Consider the following 17,952-nt stretch of genomic DNA (forward strand, 5'->3'; position numbering starts at 1 on the left):
TAAGATGGTTTTGGTCCTTTCAAGTAGTTGTTTTCACGTTGATATGTTCAAGTGTTCGTTATTGTGGTAAGTTTCATTTTAGCTTGTAATTTGATGCTATATAAACGGGGCGTATCGTTATGCTTTGCGTAGTTGAATTTGTCGTGCGAGCGTTTGGGCGTAAATTTGATACCGCGGCTATGCCTCTGGCTTCACGGACGATTCCTTTCTTCGCATGCCTTGGCTCCAAACTGAAGTTTTTACGTAACATGGCGGCGACCGTGGTCGGACATTTTTGTCTTCATTTCATTACAATGGTGGTCGCACGCAAACACACACACACACACACACACACACACACACACATACAGGCAGACGCACACAAACACACACAATGAAGTTGACCAAGCCACGGAAAATACCGGATTATATGAGGATCATGTCCACGCAAAGGCTGCTTAAATGCAGCACAAAATTTCGCCCAGTAAGTTATATCACACAAACTAATAAAAAGCAAACAGGGAAATAATAAAAGGCATTTGACTTGCATAGCATCCAGCTAACGTTAGCCAACTCCGTTTGCCATAAGTCCTGGAAAGCATGTAAACTCTACCATGATCATTTCCTGCTGCTCAATCTGGTCCAAGCTTCTTAATCCTTTATTTATTCTTCAACTGAATGCCTCGTAAAGGGTGATTTTTGAAAGCATACAATCATATTTTTCTTTAATCTCAAGGTATTTCACTTGCTTTCACTGATCAATACTGAATCTAGCAGTTACATGGCAATCTGCAACGCGGTTATGAGACTCTGAAAACTATCCAATCACTTAGGTCAAAGACATAAAAAAAACTATTCTGATTCGCTTACAACATAAGTGGGAGGGAGGGATCCGAAACCAGCCAATAAAAGCTCAGCCTCAGGTCACATGTTTTTACAGTTTTTACTGATTGGGGTGCGCCCCAGACACAAAAACATGACACACACACAACAAACTCAGTTTTTATTTTTTATTTTTATGATAACATGACTAACATTGAAATAGTATAACTAAACGATTTTATTTTGTATTAATTTGCATTATATATTTAACTTTTTTGTAACAGGTTAAAGTAGCTTTCTTCTCTGGTCACTTTTTGAGAGCGGCGCCTCCTTTGTCACTTCCGCTGGTTCCGTCCAGCTCCCCCTCTTTATCGTCGCAGTTTGCCCCACCCAAGCCACGTCATAAGACGGCTGCTGCCATATCCGAGCCACTTAATGCCAGGACCCAACGATTAAAGTCTAGTCTGGCGGATACCCAGATAATATCTGTATGGGTGGCCAGGATCCCAAGTCCAGTTATATCCAGTTATATGGTCCCTATGGCATTGGAGGTGTGTCCTTTGACTTCTGTGTTCCCTGTATTTGCCATGGCTCTATGGTGTGTGTGGTCTGCTTTCTGCTCTTCTGTTTCACCAGATTACTCTCAAGCCCATGAATCTGAATCTCCTTAGCCATCTGAATCTCCTGAGCCATCTGAATTTTCTGAGCCATCTGCATCTCCTGCCCTGCCTAAGATGGCCAAGTTTGAACTCTCTGGCTGTTCCAAGATGGCCGATTTTGAACTCTGCCATGATTAACCTGTCTTTCAATAACCTTGCCCAGAGGGCCTCTATCTGCACTCTACCTCTACCCAGGTTCCTGTTATTGCCAGCGCCACCATGGGTTCCAATTCCTCACTGCTCTCTGGCTCTGCCTGCGGCACCACCTTGGTTTCTGGTTCCATCCAGCTTCCACTCTTAATCATCACAGTTGGTCTCGCCCCACTCCTGCCTCCTCTGTCTATCTCAGCCAGTCCGAAGCCACAGCAGCCGTCACAGCGACACATCGCTGCTCAGCCTCAGCACATCAACAGTGCTGGTTTGCCTGAGTTGTGACATGCCTCTCTGCCAGCTGCTTTCGTAGAGATCTCCAGTTCTCCGCATCCACTCCCGGAGACCAAGAGGCGATTCTTTCGTTGTCAGATTTTTTCATGTGTAATCTGTGGTTTTGTTAGTACCATGAGCCGTTTCTCTGCAGTATCTAGGTCTTGTAAGGGGAAAAATAAAATATATATCCATCCGTTTGGCCCAACGGTGGAATCCAAACGGTATGGTGAAGAATTGTAGCGCATTCTGTCTTTTCCGGTGCTTGTACTGTAGATTACGTTATAACATTACCCAGCTTAATATCAGACTCCAGATCAAATTGATGTAATTATAGAATTTGGATAAACGTTTGATCATTCTATTTGACTCGTATTAATATTGAACTCATTCATTCGATTACCAATGTCGTATTGGCCCACACCGGCCGTTGTGCAGGTTCCGAACACAAACTCGACCGTACTAGAGGTTATGACTAAAGCTTTAACAATGCTGCTCCCGCGATCTCTTGCTAAAAGTTCCCATGTAGCCCCATGCAATCGTTTGTATACAACTTAGTACAAAATTCTAACTATAACCGGAGGAAGCATCATATTATATACAACTTAATTATAGCAGAAATAATGACCAGCGGTTATGACTCATCACCCTGATAGCCCACATACAGTATGATTACATAAGAACCTAGTTAAGGTTAAATAATTAATCTACCATGCAATAACCAGAGGTTCATGACTAAAGCAATTTTAACAATACCGCTTCATGTGTCCGGACTCTCGTTAAAAAGTATCCTTATGGCCTCACACAATCTGTTATATACAACTTAATTCAAAGCTCTACAATGACCAGGGGTTCAGGCATAGCGCCGTCTAGCCAAATATAGTTCAATCATGTTACTACATAGAACTTAATCAAAGTTAAGGCAATGATTAGAGGTTATGACTCATCAGCCTGATGGCCCACATATAAACACTACTGCGTAACAACTTAGTTAGAGGTAGAACTTAATTAACATGAATTAACCCTGATCAAAGATATGTGGTGTAAGAAAAGATGATGATGTGGAAGGTCTCAATCAAAAAGTAGTTTATTCAATCGAAGCAGTAGCAAAGTACATGAAGCACTCTGGGTTCATCGGAGTTGGATTGAACCCTCAGCAAAGTCAGTCTTAACACTTTATAGTTTCAAACCTGTTTTCCCACCCCTAATGCTAATGAAGTATCCCTTTAAATGTAATTTAAGACTAATACTACAAATGACCCCTATATCTCCCACTGTGCCTAAAAAGGGTCCTGGGAATTGTATGATCAAGCTATCTTAGTACCCAACTGTGTGCTCAACCAAGTGATCAGATAATGTTTAGATGGATGTCTTCTATTATCATGAACCATCTTTGACCTGTGTTGGTTCAAGAAGTCTCACATTTGCTCCCATACTACTAAGAAAATATTAGGTTATATTATTGTATTGCTTGAACTGAGATTACCTTTTATGATTATCAAGCCTTTTAGAGGGATGAGCTTTATCCAACAGCTAAATTGGAGTAGAATCTTTGTCAAGGCTGACTATAAATTCTTACAGTCCCCAGTTTGATGCTATTGGCAGAGAAGCATCATATCTACTCCATTCATAAAGTTTACACCTCCCTTGATATAAGGGCAGGTGCCCAGTGGCGGTAATACCCTGGCTTAGGTTGTCCCCCATCTGGCCACTGGAGAATCTTACTCGTCATGGGGTCATCACCTCATGCACACTGGTTATTGCTCCATCCCTTTAAGCAAGATTATCATAGGGTCTCTTCTAAAATTTGGCAATAAGAAACAAACATTTCTTGGGTTTTGGGAGAGAAGTATTCAAGAACCATCACAGCCAACGGGAACGTCCTAAGGTGATCATTGAAGTATCTGCAATCTGACGTCTTAATAGAGAACACATACAGCATAACATCATACACTGACAGACAATTATTAAGATACACACACACACACAGCAGTTTTGAAGGTTACATCCCAAAGTAAACCTGAATATGCAATAGCTAGGTCCCCATCATGCATCTGTCTAGTCAAATCCCTATCTTTCTCATCAAGATCTTGCCGGGCTTTAATTATGTGACTGTCTTTCCGTTGCATCAATGATATTAGCATATTGTCTAATTCTGGCAGTTCAAAATCAAATTCTGGAATATTTTCTACAAAACCAAGTTGTTGTTCTGGGTTGAAGGATAGCACTTGTTGGGTCACATTTACATATGGAAAATTATAATTACCTATTGACCATGCTGATTTTGGATTTATGCAAAATGAAGTACTATTGAGGTATTGGCTACCATTGACAAGTTGGAAAATTATTCAAGGTTGTAGTAACAAAATTTCTCTCGTCTTTGACTATTATCCTAGAGAAATGATTCTGAATATGAGTGAGTTTAACTTCACAAGCATCAAAGTCCGTTTCTGGTGCTCAAAACAAAAGTTGTTTTTCCACCATGTCACACTCGCACATGAAACCGAATGGGGTTTTGTCACAACAATCTGTGTTTATTCCCCGCCATTCTTCTGATGACAACTTTGCAACAAATCTAGGAAGGTTCTTGCTTTCTTTTAAGAACATGTTCCTGTAATGTTCCAAGATTGTCCACCTTTAGAATTTTCTCAAACTCAAAATTTCCTTGCTCCTGGAAAATTGTTTAAAGCATAGCATACATTGTAGTCTCATTCTAGTGTCATGTGTAGTGAGACTTTTCATAGTATGGATATATGTCATTTCTCCACTTGTTTTCCACCTTGGTAGGAAGACTGCTGTCCATACTCTCTGGAAATTGTTTGATTTATTTGTGCTTCTCCTATCGATTGTCCAATCTTTTTCAATTTTGAAACCAGTTCCTTAGATGAAGCTTTCATAGCTATTGTTCCGATTCGTATGTCGCAATAATTTTTCACATTCAAAACATCAAAGTCACATATGTTTAATCACAGAACATCAAACATCAGTAATGTTTTAAAAAAATATATTTTTTTAAATTATTGGCATTAAAACATTTCTTCTAAATAAATTTACATATCAATCACATTAAATCATTTTTCATGAATCTTCAAGAATCACCCCCCTTTTGATAGTAAACATATTTTTCCTAAAATGTGGTACTATCATAAAACAATTCTCTAGTTCACATCAACATCTGCTTGTGACTGAGTTACAGTCATATTGTTCACACAGTGATGTGTCTGGCAAGGTTTCTTCCTTCTTTCCATTCAACAGTGCTAACTGGGTTTCTAAATTGTCCATTTTCTTAAGCAAATCATGAAAGCCCATCTGTCTTTTATGTGAAAAGTGACACTGTCTTGCCTTGTGTCCTGTCTTTCCACATCTAAAGCAAACAACTTCCTTATCTTTCCATCTTTTCTCTGAACAATGCCTAGCAATGTGACCATCTTTTCCACATGCATGACAGACAAAGTTTCGATATCTCTCTTTATCTTGACAATGTCTAGCAATGTGACCGGCGTTTCCACATGCATAGCAAAGAATAACACCTTCTGAATTTATTCCTGCAAATCTCCTTTGTCTATGATGGAAGCCATCAGTTAATCTAGAATATTCTTTCCTGCCAAAAGCAGCAACTGGGTGTCTAGATTTGGCACCCTTCATTTGACTATTAGCATTATTGTTGTAAAACTGTGTCATTTTAGCAATAATGTCATCAAATTCAGAGAAAGGCGTTACGAACATTGACACAGCAGATGGAGTGAGTGGATCACATTTGTTAATCAAGGCAGACTTGAAAGTGACATCATTCTTAGTAATATCAGGATTGCCACTGAAAGTTTTAAATGTCTCCAGTAATTGTTCTGAAAACGCTGCTGGGTGCTCTCCTTTCCTCATGTGCATCTCAGATATTTTATCCCAATCAATTGACATCATACCCAAAACTTCAAGAAGTGCCTGTTTCCTCTCTGACTTATTTGCTGTTCTTTCCTTTACTTTCTGAGTTAAGGCTCCAGACAAAGTATCAGACAGACACATTTTTAGCACAACACAGGCATCACCGTCAGTAAAATTATACAGATCTGCATATTGTTCCAGATTCTTTAGAAAATCTAATGGATCCTGCTTGGCAGGATCAAATTTCCCAATGTTCTTGATCACAGTTTCTAGTTCAGTTGGATTAAATGCTCTGACCATGGTAGAGGTCAGTCGCTCTCCCCTTCCTTCAGTAGCACGCATAGCTGTAGTCACATGAACTGGTGCCATTGGAAATCTAACTGTAGAGTCAGAGTACTGACTTCTGAATGACTGAGAATCTCTTTCCCAAGCCTCAGGACTTTCTTCCTGCAAATCTGGCATATCTGAAACTGGACTACACACTGTTACATCTAACAATGTCTTCCTAACATTTTTCTCAGTTGTGCCATTCATTATCATACATTGACAAGCTGTCTGTGCTTCCTCCAAATTGTTGGCCAAAATTTCCACAGATGATTTAAACATGTCCTTGTTAGTTCTAAGGAGTGCAATCTCATTTTGCATCTTGACCTTTTCTTCTTTCCATATTGTTTCAATGGCCTGGTAATTTTTTGTAGAAATTACCTCAACACTAAGTCGCTCATTTTCAGCTTTTAACTCATCTACTCTCTTCCTAATTACGTTGTATGAAGCAAAAAACGCTTGAAGCGCATTGGCAATCTTTCCTTTTTCATTTTTAGGCATTTTAGGAAAAGTTTCAAACTTAGAAATAGCCCATTCATATGGCTTATCAACAACGTTCTCTATCCCATCAAACATTCCATGTGAGCCATGCTTGGTAATGTATTTAACAATCAGCTTTTCCATTTCAAACGTCTTACTGAATTATGTGCAATAATTCAATAGGTATTTACAACTCACTATTACAATGACTACACGTTATCTAGTTGCTTTAAGATATTCGTTAGCCTGTTTGTTCATAGTTCCTGTACGTCGGACACTGAATTAACAACACAATATGTCTGGCCTCTAAACCTGAAGGTTCCTGCTTCAGACATGGCCACAGTCCGTCAGGCCTTAAGTTCATCTACACAAATGCTCACAAACAGTTTAAAATATAACACTGTCACAATACATCGGACCCACCACACTGTATTATATTTTACAATAGTCTACCTAGCTGTAGCACTTCAGGGGCAACAACAGTTATAAAGTTTAAAACACAGCTGCAATACGTCGAGCAAACCCACACAGGTTCAGGTTTTTGTTTTAAACTTCACAGAGCCACGGTGCATTGGGCTCTCTACACAACAATTTCAGTTACTTTAGGAACTTATTTGTTATAATTCTGCCACCACACTATGTTCACTAAATTCAATTCCTTTAGAATCTTAACAGAGATTATAACAATTCCAAACCAAGTTTCTTTTAACTTGAAAGGCTCACTACTTTGGAGGCCACACTCCTTTGGGCCTCAAACTCTGCTTCACCAATACTCACAAATAGATTAAAATGTAACACTGTCACAGTACGTTGGACAAAACCACACTACGTCAGGATTCTGTGTTATCTCTTAAACTATCTAGCCACAGTACTTCGGGCTTACAACACTATATATCACGTTTAAAACTCTACTACATCGAGCAAAACCACACTGCTTCAGGTTTTTAGTTTTAAACTTCACAAAGCCACAGGTCGTCGGGCTCTCACTACAAGAAGTTTCAGTTACTTTAGAAACTCTTTTGTTATAATTCTGCCACCACACTACGTCGGGTTGATTCAGTTACTTTAGAATCTTAACAGAAATTATAACAACACCATGTTTCAGTTACTTAAGAAACACACAAACTTAAACACTTTGCTTCAATTACGTTAGAAACAAAAATTCTAATACAACTCTGCCACCACTCTGGGTCGGGTTAATTCAGTTTCGTTAGAATCTTAAACAGAATTGTATAGAATAGGCTTAGAAACTCCTCCTGCTAAATTAAACAAACTAAATTCCTTCCTCTCCTTACAATTTTCTTTTCTAGATTTTTTTAAACGAGGGGGTTCCCTAAAACAAAAACAGCATTAAAGAAGAAAAGTCCACCTTTCTTACCTTTCCCCGCTTTTTTTCCGGAAATCCCTCACTGGTTGGCTCGCCAATTTAAGAAAAAATGATGAGTACGTTGAAAATCTTGACGAAAGTAGTTTATTGTGGTAGCAGTAACAAAGCACGTCGTACTTTGGGTTCAGCGGAGTCAGATTGAACCCTCAGCAAAGTCAGTCTTAACACTTTATAGTTTCAAACCTGTTTTCCCACCCCTAATGCTAATGAAGTATCCCTTTAAATGTAATTTAAGACTAATACTACAAATGACCCCTATATCTTCCACTGTGCCTAAAAAGGGTCCTGGGAATTGTATGATCAAGCTATCTTAGTACCCAACTGTGTGCTCAACCAAGTGATCAGATAATGTTTAGATGGATGTCTTCTATTATCATGAACCATCTTTGACCTGTGTTGGTTCAAGAAGTCTCACATTTGCTCCCATACTACTAAGAAAATATTAGGTTATATTATTGTATTGCTTGAACTGAGATTACCTTTTATGATTATCAAGCCTTTTAGAGGGATGAGCTTTATCCAACAGCTAAATTGGAGTAGAATCTTTGTCAAGGCTGACTATAAATTCTTACAGTGGTAACGAAGGACATCGAACATGATTCGACTATCAGTCGACTATAGAAAGATTCAACGATTTCTGATTCCAATTTGTAAATCCTGTAGGGACACCCCTAAAATATTGTATAAAGGATATTGTAAAAATGTAACTTATCCAAGGTTAAAAAATGCCAAAATAATTGGGAAACTTTTTTCTGTTATTCAGTAATTCGTCCTTTGGCTGGGTGTTTCATTTTATTCAGCTTTGGCCAAGAATTTTCCTTTCTGTTTATGCATTTGGAAGAAGCTTTTATCTAAATCAATTATGGTGCATTTAAACTACACAATATATTTTCTTAACATATTCCCTGGGAATCAAATCGCAATGAATGTGCATGAATGTGTCGATGAATAAAAGAAGATTTTTTTTGTTCTGTCTTCTAATGACTTGTAAATATTGCTTAAATGAATATTGAAATATGTTATTACCTTAACTAAGAAGAGTTGATACATCCCTCTATAATCTGTGTGCGTGCACGTAAGCGCTGAAGCGTGCTGCGACACTTCGATAGCATTTAGCTTAGCCCCATTCATTCAATGGTACCACTCAGAGATGAAGTTAGAAGTGACCAAACACATCAACGTTTTTCCTATTTAAGACGAGTAGTTATACGAGCAAGTTTGGTGGTACAGCATAAAACGTAGCGCTTTTCTAAGCGGATTTAAAAGAGGAACTATATTTTATGGCGGAACAGCACTTTTGGGAGTACTTCAACTCGCCTGAAAAATCCGCTCCCCTTCTCCCTCTCATAATGGGAGAGAGAGGGTGTTACTGCGCCGAGTCGAAGTACTCACAAAAGTGCTGTTCCGCCATACAATATAGTTCCTCTTTTAAATCCGCTTAGAAAAGCGCTATGTTTTATTTTGTACCACCAAACTTGCTCGTATAACTACTCGTCTTAAATAGGAAAAACGTTGATGTGTTTGGTCACTTCTAACTTTATCTCTGAGTGGTACCATTGAATGAATGGGGCTAAGCTTAATGCTATCGAAGTATCGCAGCACGCCCCAGCGCTTACATGCACGCACACAGATGATAGAGGGATGATTCAACAGTTCTTAGTTAAGGTAATAACATATTTTAATATTGAAAATGAGTAGACTATTCCTTTAACAGATTAAACTGAAGAGATTTAAATGATAATTGTGAGGCATCAGTGATGATAGTAAGATTATTATATTACATCATTGTATTATTATTATTATTATAATATAATACTAATTATTAATATAATATAACATTAAAATGACTGACAGTGTTATAAGTGTTTCATATCTGTTCTTCAATGATGTTGTGTTTTGTGTTAATACAGATAAAATAAAGTCGGTGTCTGTGATCGTGGGATATCCTGTTACTCTACAGACTCATCCAACTGACATACAGAGGGATGATCACATACTGTGGATGTTTTTACCCGATGACTCTCTGATAGCTCAAATATATAAACTAAACAATCTGTTCAGTACATATGATGGTGAGGAAGGGAGATTCAGAGGCAGAGTGAAGCTGAATGATCAGACTGGAGATCTCACCATCAGTGACAGCAAAACTGAACACACTGGACTTTATGAAGTAAAGATGAACATCAGAAGACGATCCATTCAGAGGAGATTCAATGTTTATGTCAGTGGTGAGTAAATCTTGTAGAGTTATCAGCATTTCTACATTAAATACATTTGGTATTTAAAGTATTTAAATCATATACTGTAAAAAATATGTACGTAGTATCCGTGACGTCACACAAAGGTTTGAGAAGAGCTTTTTAAAGCCAATAGTTGGCAGATCCTGCCATCCCCATCTTGGCAGCACATCAATGTGCATCACTTGCAAATGACTGGAAATGGGTAAAGAGGCAGAACGTAGGTGGAGCTGAGGTGTCTGGTTGCTGAAACCACACCCGTTAGCTCGATGGTAGAGACAGCAGTGGCAGTTCACCCGTCACTCAAGTGGCCACGCCCTAATTATACAGAACTTTAAGGCTTAATAATTTAAACGGATGAGTTTCAAAATAATTCACCCCCCTCACAGTTGTCATGAAGGGCAAAATTAGCTAAATAGACCCAAATCAGTTTTTGTACCAGGCTGTAAACATAATATATGCTGCTGTAAATTTGGGCATTTTAACATGGAGGTCTATGGGATTGACTCCCTTTTGGAGCCAGCCTCAAGTTGCCCCTCTGTTTAAACACTTTACAGCTGAAGTCCATAAGTTTAGCCTCTTTTGCATCTATTGCTATTTTTGTTTATAACATGAAATTGCAGGTTACTTTTACATACTTCTCTTTATGCTTGTTGAAAAAAACCTGACGTGAAATCTGACTCAACAGCACAAATTATAAATCAATATTATACAATTATTGTTGTGAATTGGGGTAAGAAGACCATTTTAACACATTATCAGTGTTTCAAACTGACTCATTTTTGACCAAAAAAATACAGATTGCAGCTTTAAAGGTATACTCCACTTCTTGAAAATATGCTCATGTTCCAGCTCCCCTAGGGTTAAACATTTGATTTTTACAGTTTTGGAATCCATTCAGCTGATCTCCGGGTCTGGCGCTAGCACTTTTAGCATAGCTTAGCACAATCCATTGAATCTGATTAGACCATTAGCATCACACTAAAAAATAACCAAAGATTTGATATTTTTCCTATTTGAAACTTGACTCTTCTGTAACATTGTGAACTAAGACTGACAGAAAATTAAAAGTTGTGATTTTCTAGGCATATATGGCTAGGAACTATACTCTCATTCTGGCGTAATAATCAAGGACTTTGCTGATGTTACATGGCTGCAGGAGGTGCAATAATATTACACCCAAAAAAGTCCTCAGCCTGGTAACTTTCAATGCAGGGGCGTCGCTAGACCCCTTTTACTGGGGCATGTGCCCCAGTGTAAATCTTTTGTGCCCTGGTGTAAATCTCAAGTTTAAATTTTAGCAGTTAACTAGTGTAATCCTTTACAAAGACAATCGTGGCAATGTAGTTAATCAATTTGCGCTTGTAAAAGCGTATCCATGTCCGCGTGCGTCTTTGCGTTCATCCGCACACATTTTTAAAACATGACGAGACTTAGTAAGTTTCTATGGGGCGGTTTCCCAGACAGGGATTAGACTAGTCCTAGACTTAAACACTTTTAACTATTTCACCGCCAGCGTTTTTAAAAAAAGTTGCCAGCCAGCGCCAACGTTTTTCATGATTTTCACCAAAGTTAAATGCCTTCCAGAAAATGTTCTTCTTTAAATATATAAACATACAATATACCAAATGAAAGAACAGACCCTCTGCTTTCAAACAAAAAAACCCGTTTCATCCTACCTTTAGTGGTTCTTTTGCAATCAGCTTTTGAATATGGGTAGGTTTTTGCAAAAACACCATATTTTGAGCAAAAAGCAGAGATAATTCCATTTTTATGACGGACTTTTCATAGAGATCCGATTTAGAGCGATCTTTAAAACAGACACGGACATGCAGCAGCTTGCCATAGGGCAATACTTCCGGGTTTAAAAAGGTGGAAGGGCCCCACCTGGTGGATAATAGCGGTATTGCGGAAAGACGGAAAATCTCGTCATTGGCGGGGAAGCGTTTTCTCTTAATTGACGAGATATCTCGTCAATGGCGGGGAAAGAGTTAAGAGCTCTCCAAACTGAAAATAACTTGCACTGACATATCTTAAAATACATCAGTGCCCTTTTTTTCCCTTAAAATGCACACAGGTAATGTTTTTAGTAAGGCATGTTTGTTAAAACTAGTTATATTTCCTAATTAAACTAAGGCCTAGTCCTGGATTAAGCTAATCCTGGTCCGGGAAACCGCCCCAAAATAACAATGCTAAATCTTATTTTGACTTGATCATTAGGCTATTGGCTTCTGTAGATGTACATCAGAAATGTTTTGTGCAAAGCAGGGTAAGGGAAGAAGAGAGGAGAGATGATGAGTTTAAGGGAGGTAAGACAAACTACATAATCACAGGAAAAATCTCAGGAAAACCTTTTGTCAAGTCTATAGAATTGCATTGTTGCTGAGAAAATCAAAAGATGTATGTGTTATACTGTTCTGTTTTTTCAGATATGAAATTAATATTTAGTTTACTAATATTTAACTCATCTAGGACACTAACTTACATAACAGTTAGCAGTAACTATGACTGAGATTATTTAGTATAGCAGTCATAAAATGACTGGTTTCTTAAAATATTATTGTAAAAATAAGTTATTAATCATTGCTATCATTGTATAATGTAGAAAATATTTTCTGCTGTCGTTATTTCCAAACATGTTATGCCATTTAGGCCTCCTAACATGTTAATAATGTTAGGTATGATGAAGATTATACTTATATAAATGTATCTTTCGCAGTAACTGTTGCACTGTATAATAGTGGGTTAAGCAAAGGCAGGGGCGTCATGCACCAATTTTTTTTAAGGGGGCACAGTGTGCAAAGCTCACAGAAATTTGCGCATACACATACATCAAACGAATTATATTATAGAGTTTTCAGTCTTTTCCATGGCACTTACATTTCTAACATTCTAAACGCCCCTGCCATAGTGCAAAAACCTCCAAAATAAAAGTGTTGACTAACTTTCATTTCAAATACTATTCAATCGGATTAATGACATATTGGCATCATATTTACATCTGAAACGGCATGTGTTCTATTTACGTTTTGTTTAATTCTGTCATTAATGCATTTTGCACAACAACTGCATTATCCTATGAAATTAATGTAATTTACATCCATAAAGTATATAAACAACGAAAATGCCATAAGCTATAGCCACGTGATTGATTTTAATGTTCAATAATGATTTTAAAAAATATGTTTAGATAAAATTATTAGAGGAACGGATTTTTGCATTAAATTTTACCTTATATGTGAACATGTGTGATTCCGTGCCCCCGTGAACTCTGGCGAACTTTGGCGTTGTGCCAAGAAGATGAATCTAGAAATCTCTACTAATCAGTGGCGGCGTTTCACGAAAACCTAGGCTATGGTATGGCAAAAATTCTTCGTACAAGAAGGCCATTCTCAAATAACTAATCTATAAAACCACATATGTGTACATATTCCACCAACCTGTACAAAAGCATCCTACGACTGCACGGATGTACACTACTGACAACAATACGGAAGCAATACAAATGAAACAACAACAATAGAACAATACAAATCATGATTATTTAAAATGCTTTTCAAATAATTCTTAACTAAGCACAACTCCAGCAACAGATAAACTAAAACAAGATAATATCAAAACAAAACATACTGTGACATCCCTTCACAAATCTTGTCACGACAACCGCCAAAACCACTTATAAACACACAATAAAGACTTTTAAATGATGTGATAGAGCACACATAGTTATCCAACACTAAATAAAATTCTTAGTAAAACAGAGCTAAATGCAAAAACAAGTCTTACCTTTTGTCGTCGTGCAGTTTTTATTCCACAAGTGGCCATATTCAAAAATGCGCGCAAAAAAATAATACAATTCACTTCGGCTGCGTTACAATCCCCAGTGGAAGAGAACATATTTATTTATCCACAGAGCATCATTTTACTTCTGGAATAATGTATGCAATATGCAAAGCGCGAGTGTGGGGGAGAACCATGAGTCTGTTTAAATGTTAAAACAAAAAGGATTTTACTTGCGAAAATAAAGATTATAAAAGCAGCGGTCATCATGAAACCTCCTGCAGCGCGAACCCCACTATAGATTGTGTTCGACTTCAAGCTGCGCTGTAAGAACGACAGGCTGATGACGTCAAAGTACCGCAAGGGTGACTCGAGGAATCATCGGAAGAGTTTGATTTCAAACCGCTGTCGCGGCACGTTGATGTCATCCGCTTGTCGGTTCCAGTGTCATAGCATGAAGTCGAACACACTTGTAAATGATACTTATTAGTGATGTACCAATGTTTAGATATGTTCTACTGAAAATATTTTAAATTATCTTTAATGAGCATCATTATAGCCTGTTGATTTCTGGTGTTTTGTCTGAATGCTAGGGTATGGCAACTGCCATACGCAAACGCCGCCCCTGCTAATAAGGTCGAGCAGCAACAGCTAAGCTCGTGAGCGCGCTCAGACGCTGACGTCTGCGGCTGCGCCGACTGCCGCCAGAATAAAGTAATGTACACGATCAAAACACTATCAAAACTTTGAAAAGTGACACGGATGCAGCAGAAAATTGATAATTTGGGCATTTTAAACAGATTAAAAGATTAATGGACGCTTTTTTTATTTTTGAGGTTGCTTGCAAAATCCATTTGGCTCAAAAATCCGAGGGGGCACGTACCCCCTCAGTTTCAATGGGCATGACGCCTCTGAGCAAAGGACATTGTAGTGTTGCACACAGCAGGCTTTAAAAAAAAAGTCAGCAAATAATGGGGGGCCTGTGCCCCAGTAGAGCTTTATGTCTAGCAACGCCCCTGCTTCAATGTAACTTAGTCCCCCTCACGTTGAAAGTTACCTAGCTGGGGACTATTTTCTGCACTGCGCCTGCTGCACCCATGGAACGGCTGCAAAGATTCTTGATTATTACACCAGAATGTGAGTATAGTTCCTTGCCATATTGCCAAGAAAAAATAGCAACTTTTAGTTCATGACCAAAAAATGTCAAACTGGAATAGCATGAGGTGCTAGTTTATGATGCAAGTATGTGGTGTAAAACTGGCGTTAGGGTTGGTTTCCCAGACAAGGGTATAGATTAAGCCAGGATTTGGCCATAATAATATTAGGATATTAAAGGTGTATTGTGTAACTTTTAAAAGGATCTCATGACACAAATGCAATATAATCTACATAAAAGTGCTGTATAAAGACTTTACATAATGACCTGTATTGTTTAATTATGTTAGAAGGAGCAGTTTTACATACTACCGCGGGTCTCCTTTCAAGGAATTCACCGTCATGTTTCTACAGTATCCCTAAATTGACAAACTGTTCTACAGAACGCAATTTGTCCCAATGTTGTCTCAGTTGTTGTCCTGTGGCGTCAACCATATGTGTTTTGAGCTGTTGGTTGCAATATCGCAATCTCACCACTAGATGCCACTAAACTTTACAGACACTGCCTTTAAGTAGTATTTTTTTCAAACATATACTACAAACTTGTGTACATCTTGAGACAAAACAATGACACTGATATGTGTAAGGAATAATTGACGACGGGCCATTGAATTATAAGAAAATAATGCACACCCAAGGTGCAATGCGGCATGATGCGAGGCGACTGCACTGCCCCGTGTCAGTGTTTTGAATGGCAATTTTCTCACGATTTACAAGTAGTTGAAAACATTAGAAATATCAATAGAAATCAGCTGGACAAAATATATAAAACTGCCCTAGTTGTTTTTGGATATTTTACTGCAAATATCTTACAAATTGCAACTTTAATAGTGTTCAAATAGGCATCAATGACACTTACTGCTGCTACGTGTTGTTTTAGGTTGGCGCTTCCTGTACGCTGAGATGTCAGTTCGTTTTGGTGCATACAGTATGCTTCGCATTATGAAACTATTGTTTTTGACCTCTTGAACTGAAAACATAGAGCGAACTTGAGGCCAAGCATGATCTGCATCCGATAGCTTGCACACGCCTTCCTCTGCTTCGGCCATTTGCTTTAATCTATGCCCGCTGTGTGTGATGCGTAGCCATCTCTTGTAACGCATGCAGCCTTTCCAATATGTCGCAAGACTTTTGAACAAGCCTTTTGTTTTGTAGTTTATATATATATAAATATGGAGCGAGATATGCGTCTTTATTACATGCGATAAATTAAATGATCTGAGAGAAATAAAACTATTTGAAAGAAAACGTTATCACACTGATAGCAAAGAAGCATTTCATGAGAAAAAAAAGAATATTTGAGAGAAAAAGTTTTCATACTAATAGCAAAAAATAATAATATTTGAGACAAAAAAAAGTTTTGAGAGAAAGTATTTTCTCATGATAGAACATGAAAAATATAAATGTGAAATTTTTAAAATTATTTCTGAGAAAAAAAATCTCTCAAGTATATGTTTTTTGCTATTAGTGTGAAAACATTTTCTCTAAAAAAAAAGTGTTTCTATCAAAACGCTTTTGTTTGCTCTCGATGCCATTTCTTGCTCTCGTGTCAGGATTTTGCTTTCTCTGTGAAAATTGTGTCATGGGCGGGGCCACGTTCCTATTGGCCAGTCGGGTAAGCATCTATCTTGGGAATCAAACTGAATCATTACACCGTTGTTCGGTTCACCTAGATAGATGCCGTCTCTGCTTTTAGTTAAGCACGGACACTCTAATGTTTGAGTAAGATGATGACACACAACTCGATGGATAGCTGGCTGAGCAAGTTCACAGCACTGAAGATTAAACATTAAAAAATGAAATGGTACTCTTATTCATGAATGAATGTGTATTATATTATTAGCTTGCTAATCGCTAATTAGCCATCATGCTATAGGTAAACTTGCAAATTCCAAATGAATGTTTTGATTCACTCCTTATTTAGTGAGTAGTGATCTAGTTTCTACCTTTGCACTTGCTAGCCTCAAAGCACCTGAAGAGTAACTGCTTGTTCATCATATACAACCTCCTGTATAACTTTCAACCAACGTTAGTGTGCATAGGGATGGCTCCCGCGAAACTGACGTTTCGACACTGTGTCGAGATCCCGAAGCGTAAATGCTTCGAAACACTGCTCCGAAATGTGATTCGAAACACCCATGTCACGTGATGAAGTGATTCGAAACACCAAGCGGTGCATTTCACAAGTATTTCGAAAGGTGGCGTACCTGTCGAATCTGCTTCGAATCTTAAACTGACAGGGTAGGAAACAAAACTGACAATACCTCATAGATGCGTTTTTGGCAAGATCAAATACTATAAATTACTGAAAAGAAGTAAATTTTCCTCATAGGTATGTAACACTTAGGCTACTTACAAAAAATGCATGCCAGCAAGTGTCCCTTGTGTGAGAATGTTGTCAAAGGCTGGAGAAATTATATGTAAAAAAGTAGCTGGTTGAGTTTATCAACACAGAACAATTTATATATTTGAATAAAGATCTTTATATGTAAACAATGTGGCATATTATGGCTTGATATATTTTATGAATCTCTTATTATTTATTTGGTATATCTCTATTCTATTTTTTTTTCATTAAATAGACCCGAATACCTATAGTTATCGACAATTGTGAGCCTAAAAGCTCATGTAGTTGTCAAACAGATGTTAAAACAACAACAAAACTATTTTATTATGATGACGTAGCACATACATTTCCCAGGTTCGATCCTAAGATCTACGAATGAGAGTCGAGAGCACTATCCACTCTCCCATTCTATCACTTGTGTGTCAATCAAACAACATGTGGGATACAATTTGTCAGCGCTCGTCTAAAATCTTGTCAATG

General features: G+C 37.9%; 1 protein-coding gene across 2 annotated transcripts in view; it reads left to right on the forward strand.

Moving 5' to 3' along the window:
* The window catches only part of LOC135721226 (uncharacterized), a 165,508-nt gene that overhangs the window by 15,133 nt on the left and 132,423 nt on the right, over positions 1 to 17,952 (forward strand). For both annotated transcript variants that reach the window (XM_065243418.1, XM_065243417.2), the window contains one exon: positions 9,864 to 10,181. In XM_065243418.1, coding sequence (XP_065099490.1) covers positions 9,864 to 10,181 — 318 coding nt within the window. The remainder of the gene's footprint in view (positions 1 to 9,863; positions 10,182 to 17,952) is intronic.

The sequence above is a fragment of the Paramisgurnus dabryanus genome, chromosome 24 (assembly GCF_030506205.2).
Source record: "Paramisgurnus dabryanus chromosome 24, PD_genome_1.1, whole genome shotgun sequence".
In the NCBI taxonomy this organism is placed as follows: Eukaryota; Metazoa; Chordata; class Actinopteri; order Cypriniformes; family Cobitidae; genus Paramisgurnus; species Paramisgurnus dabryanus.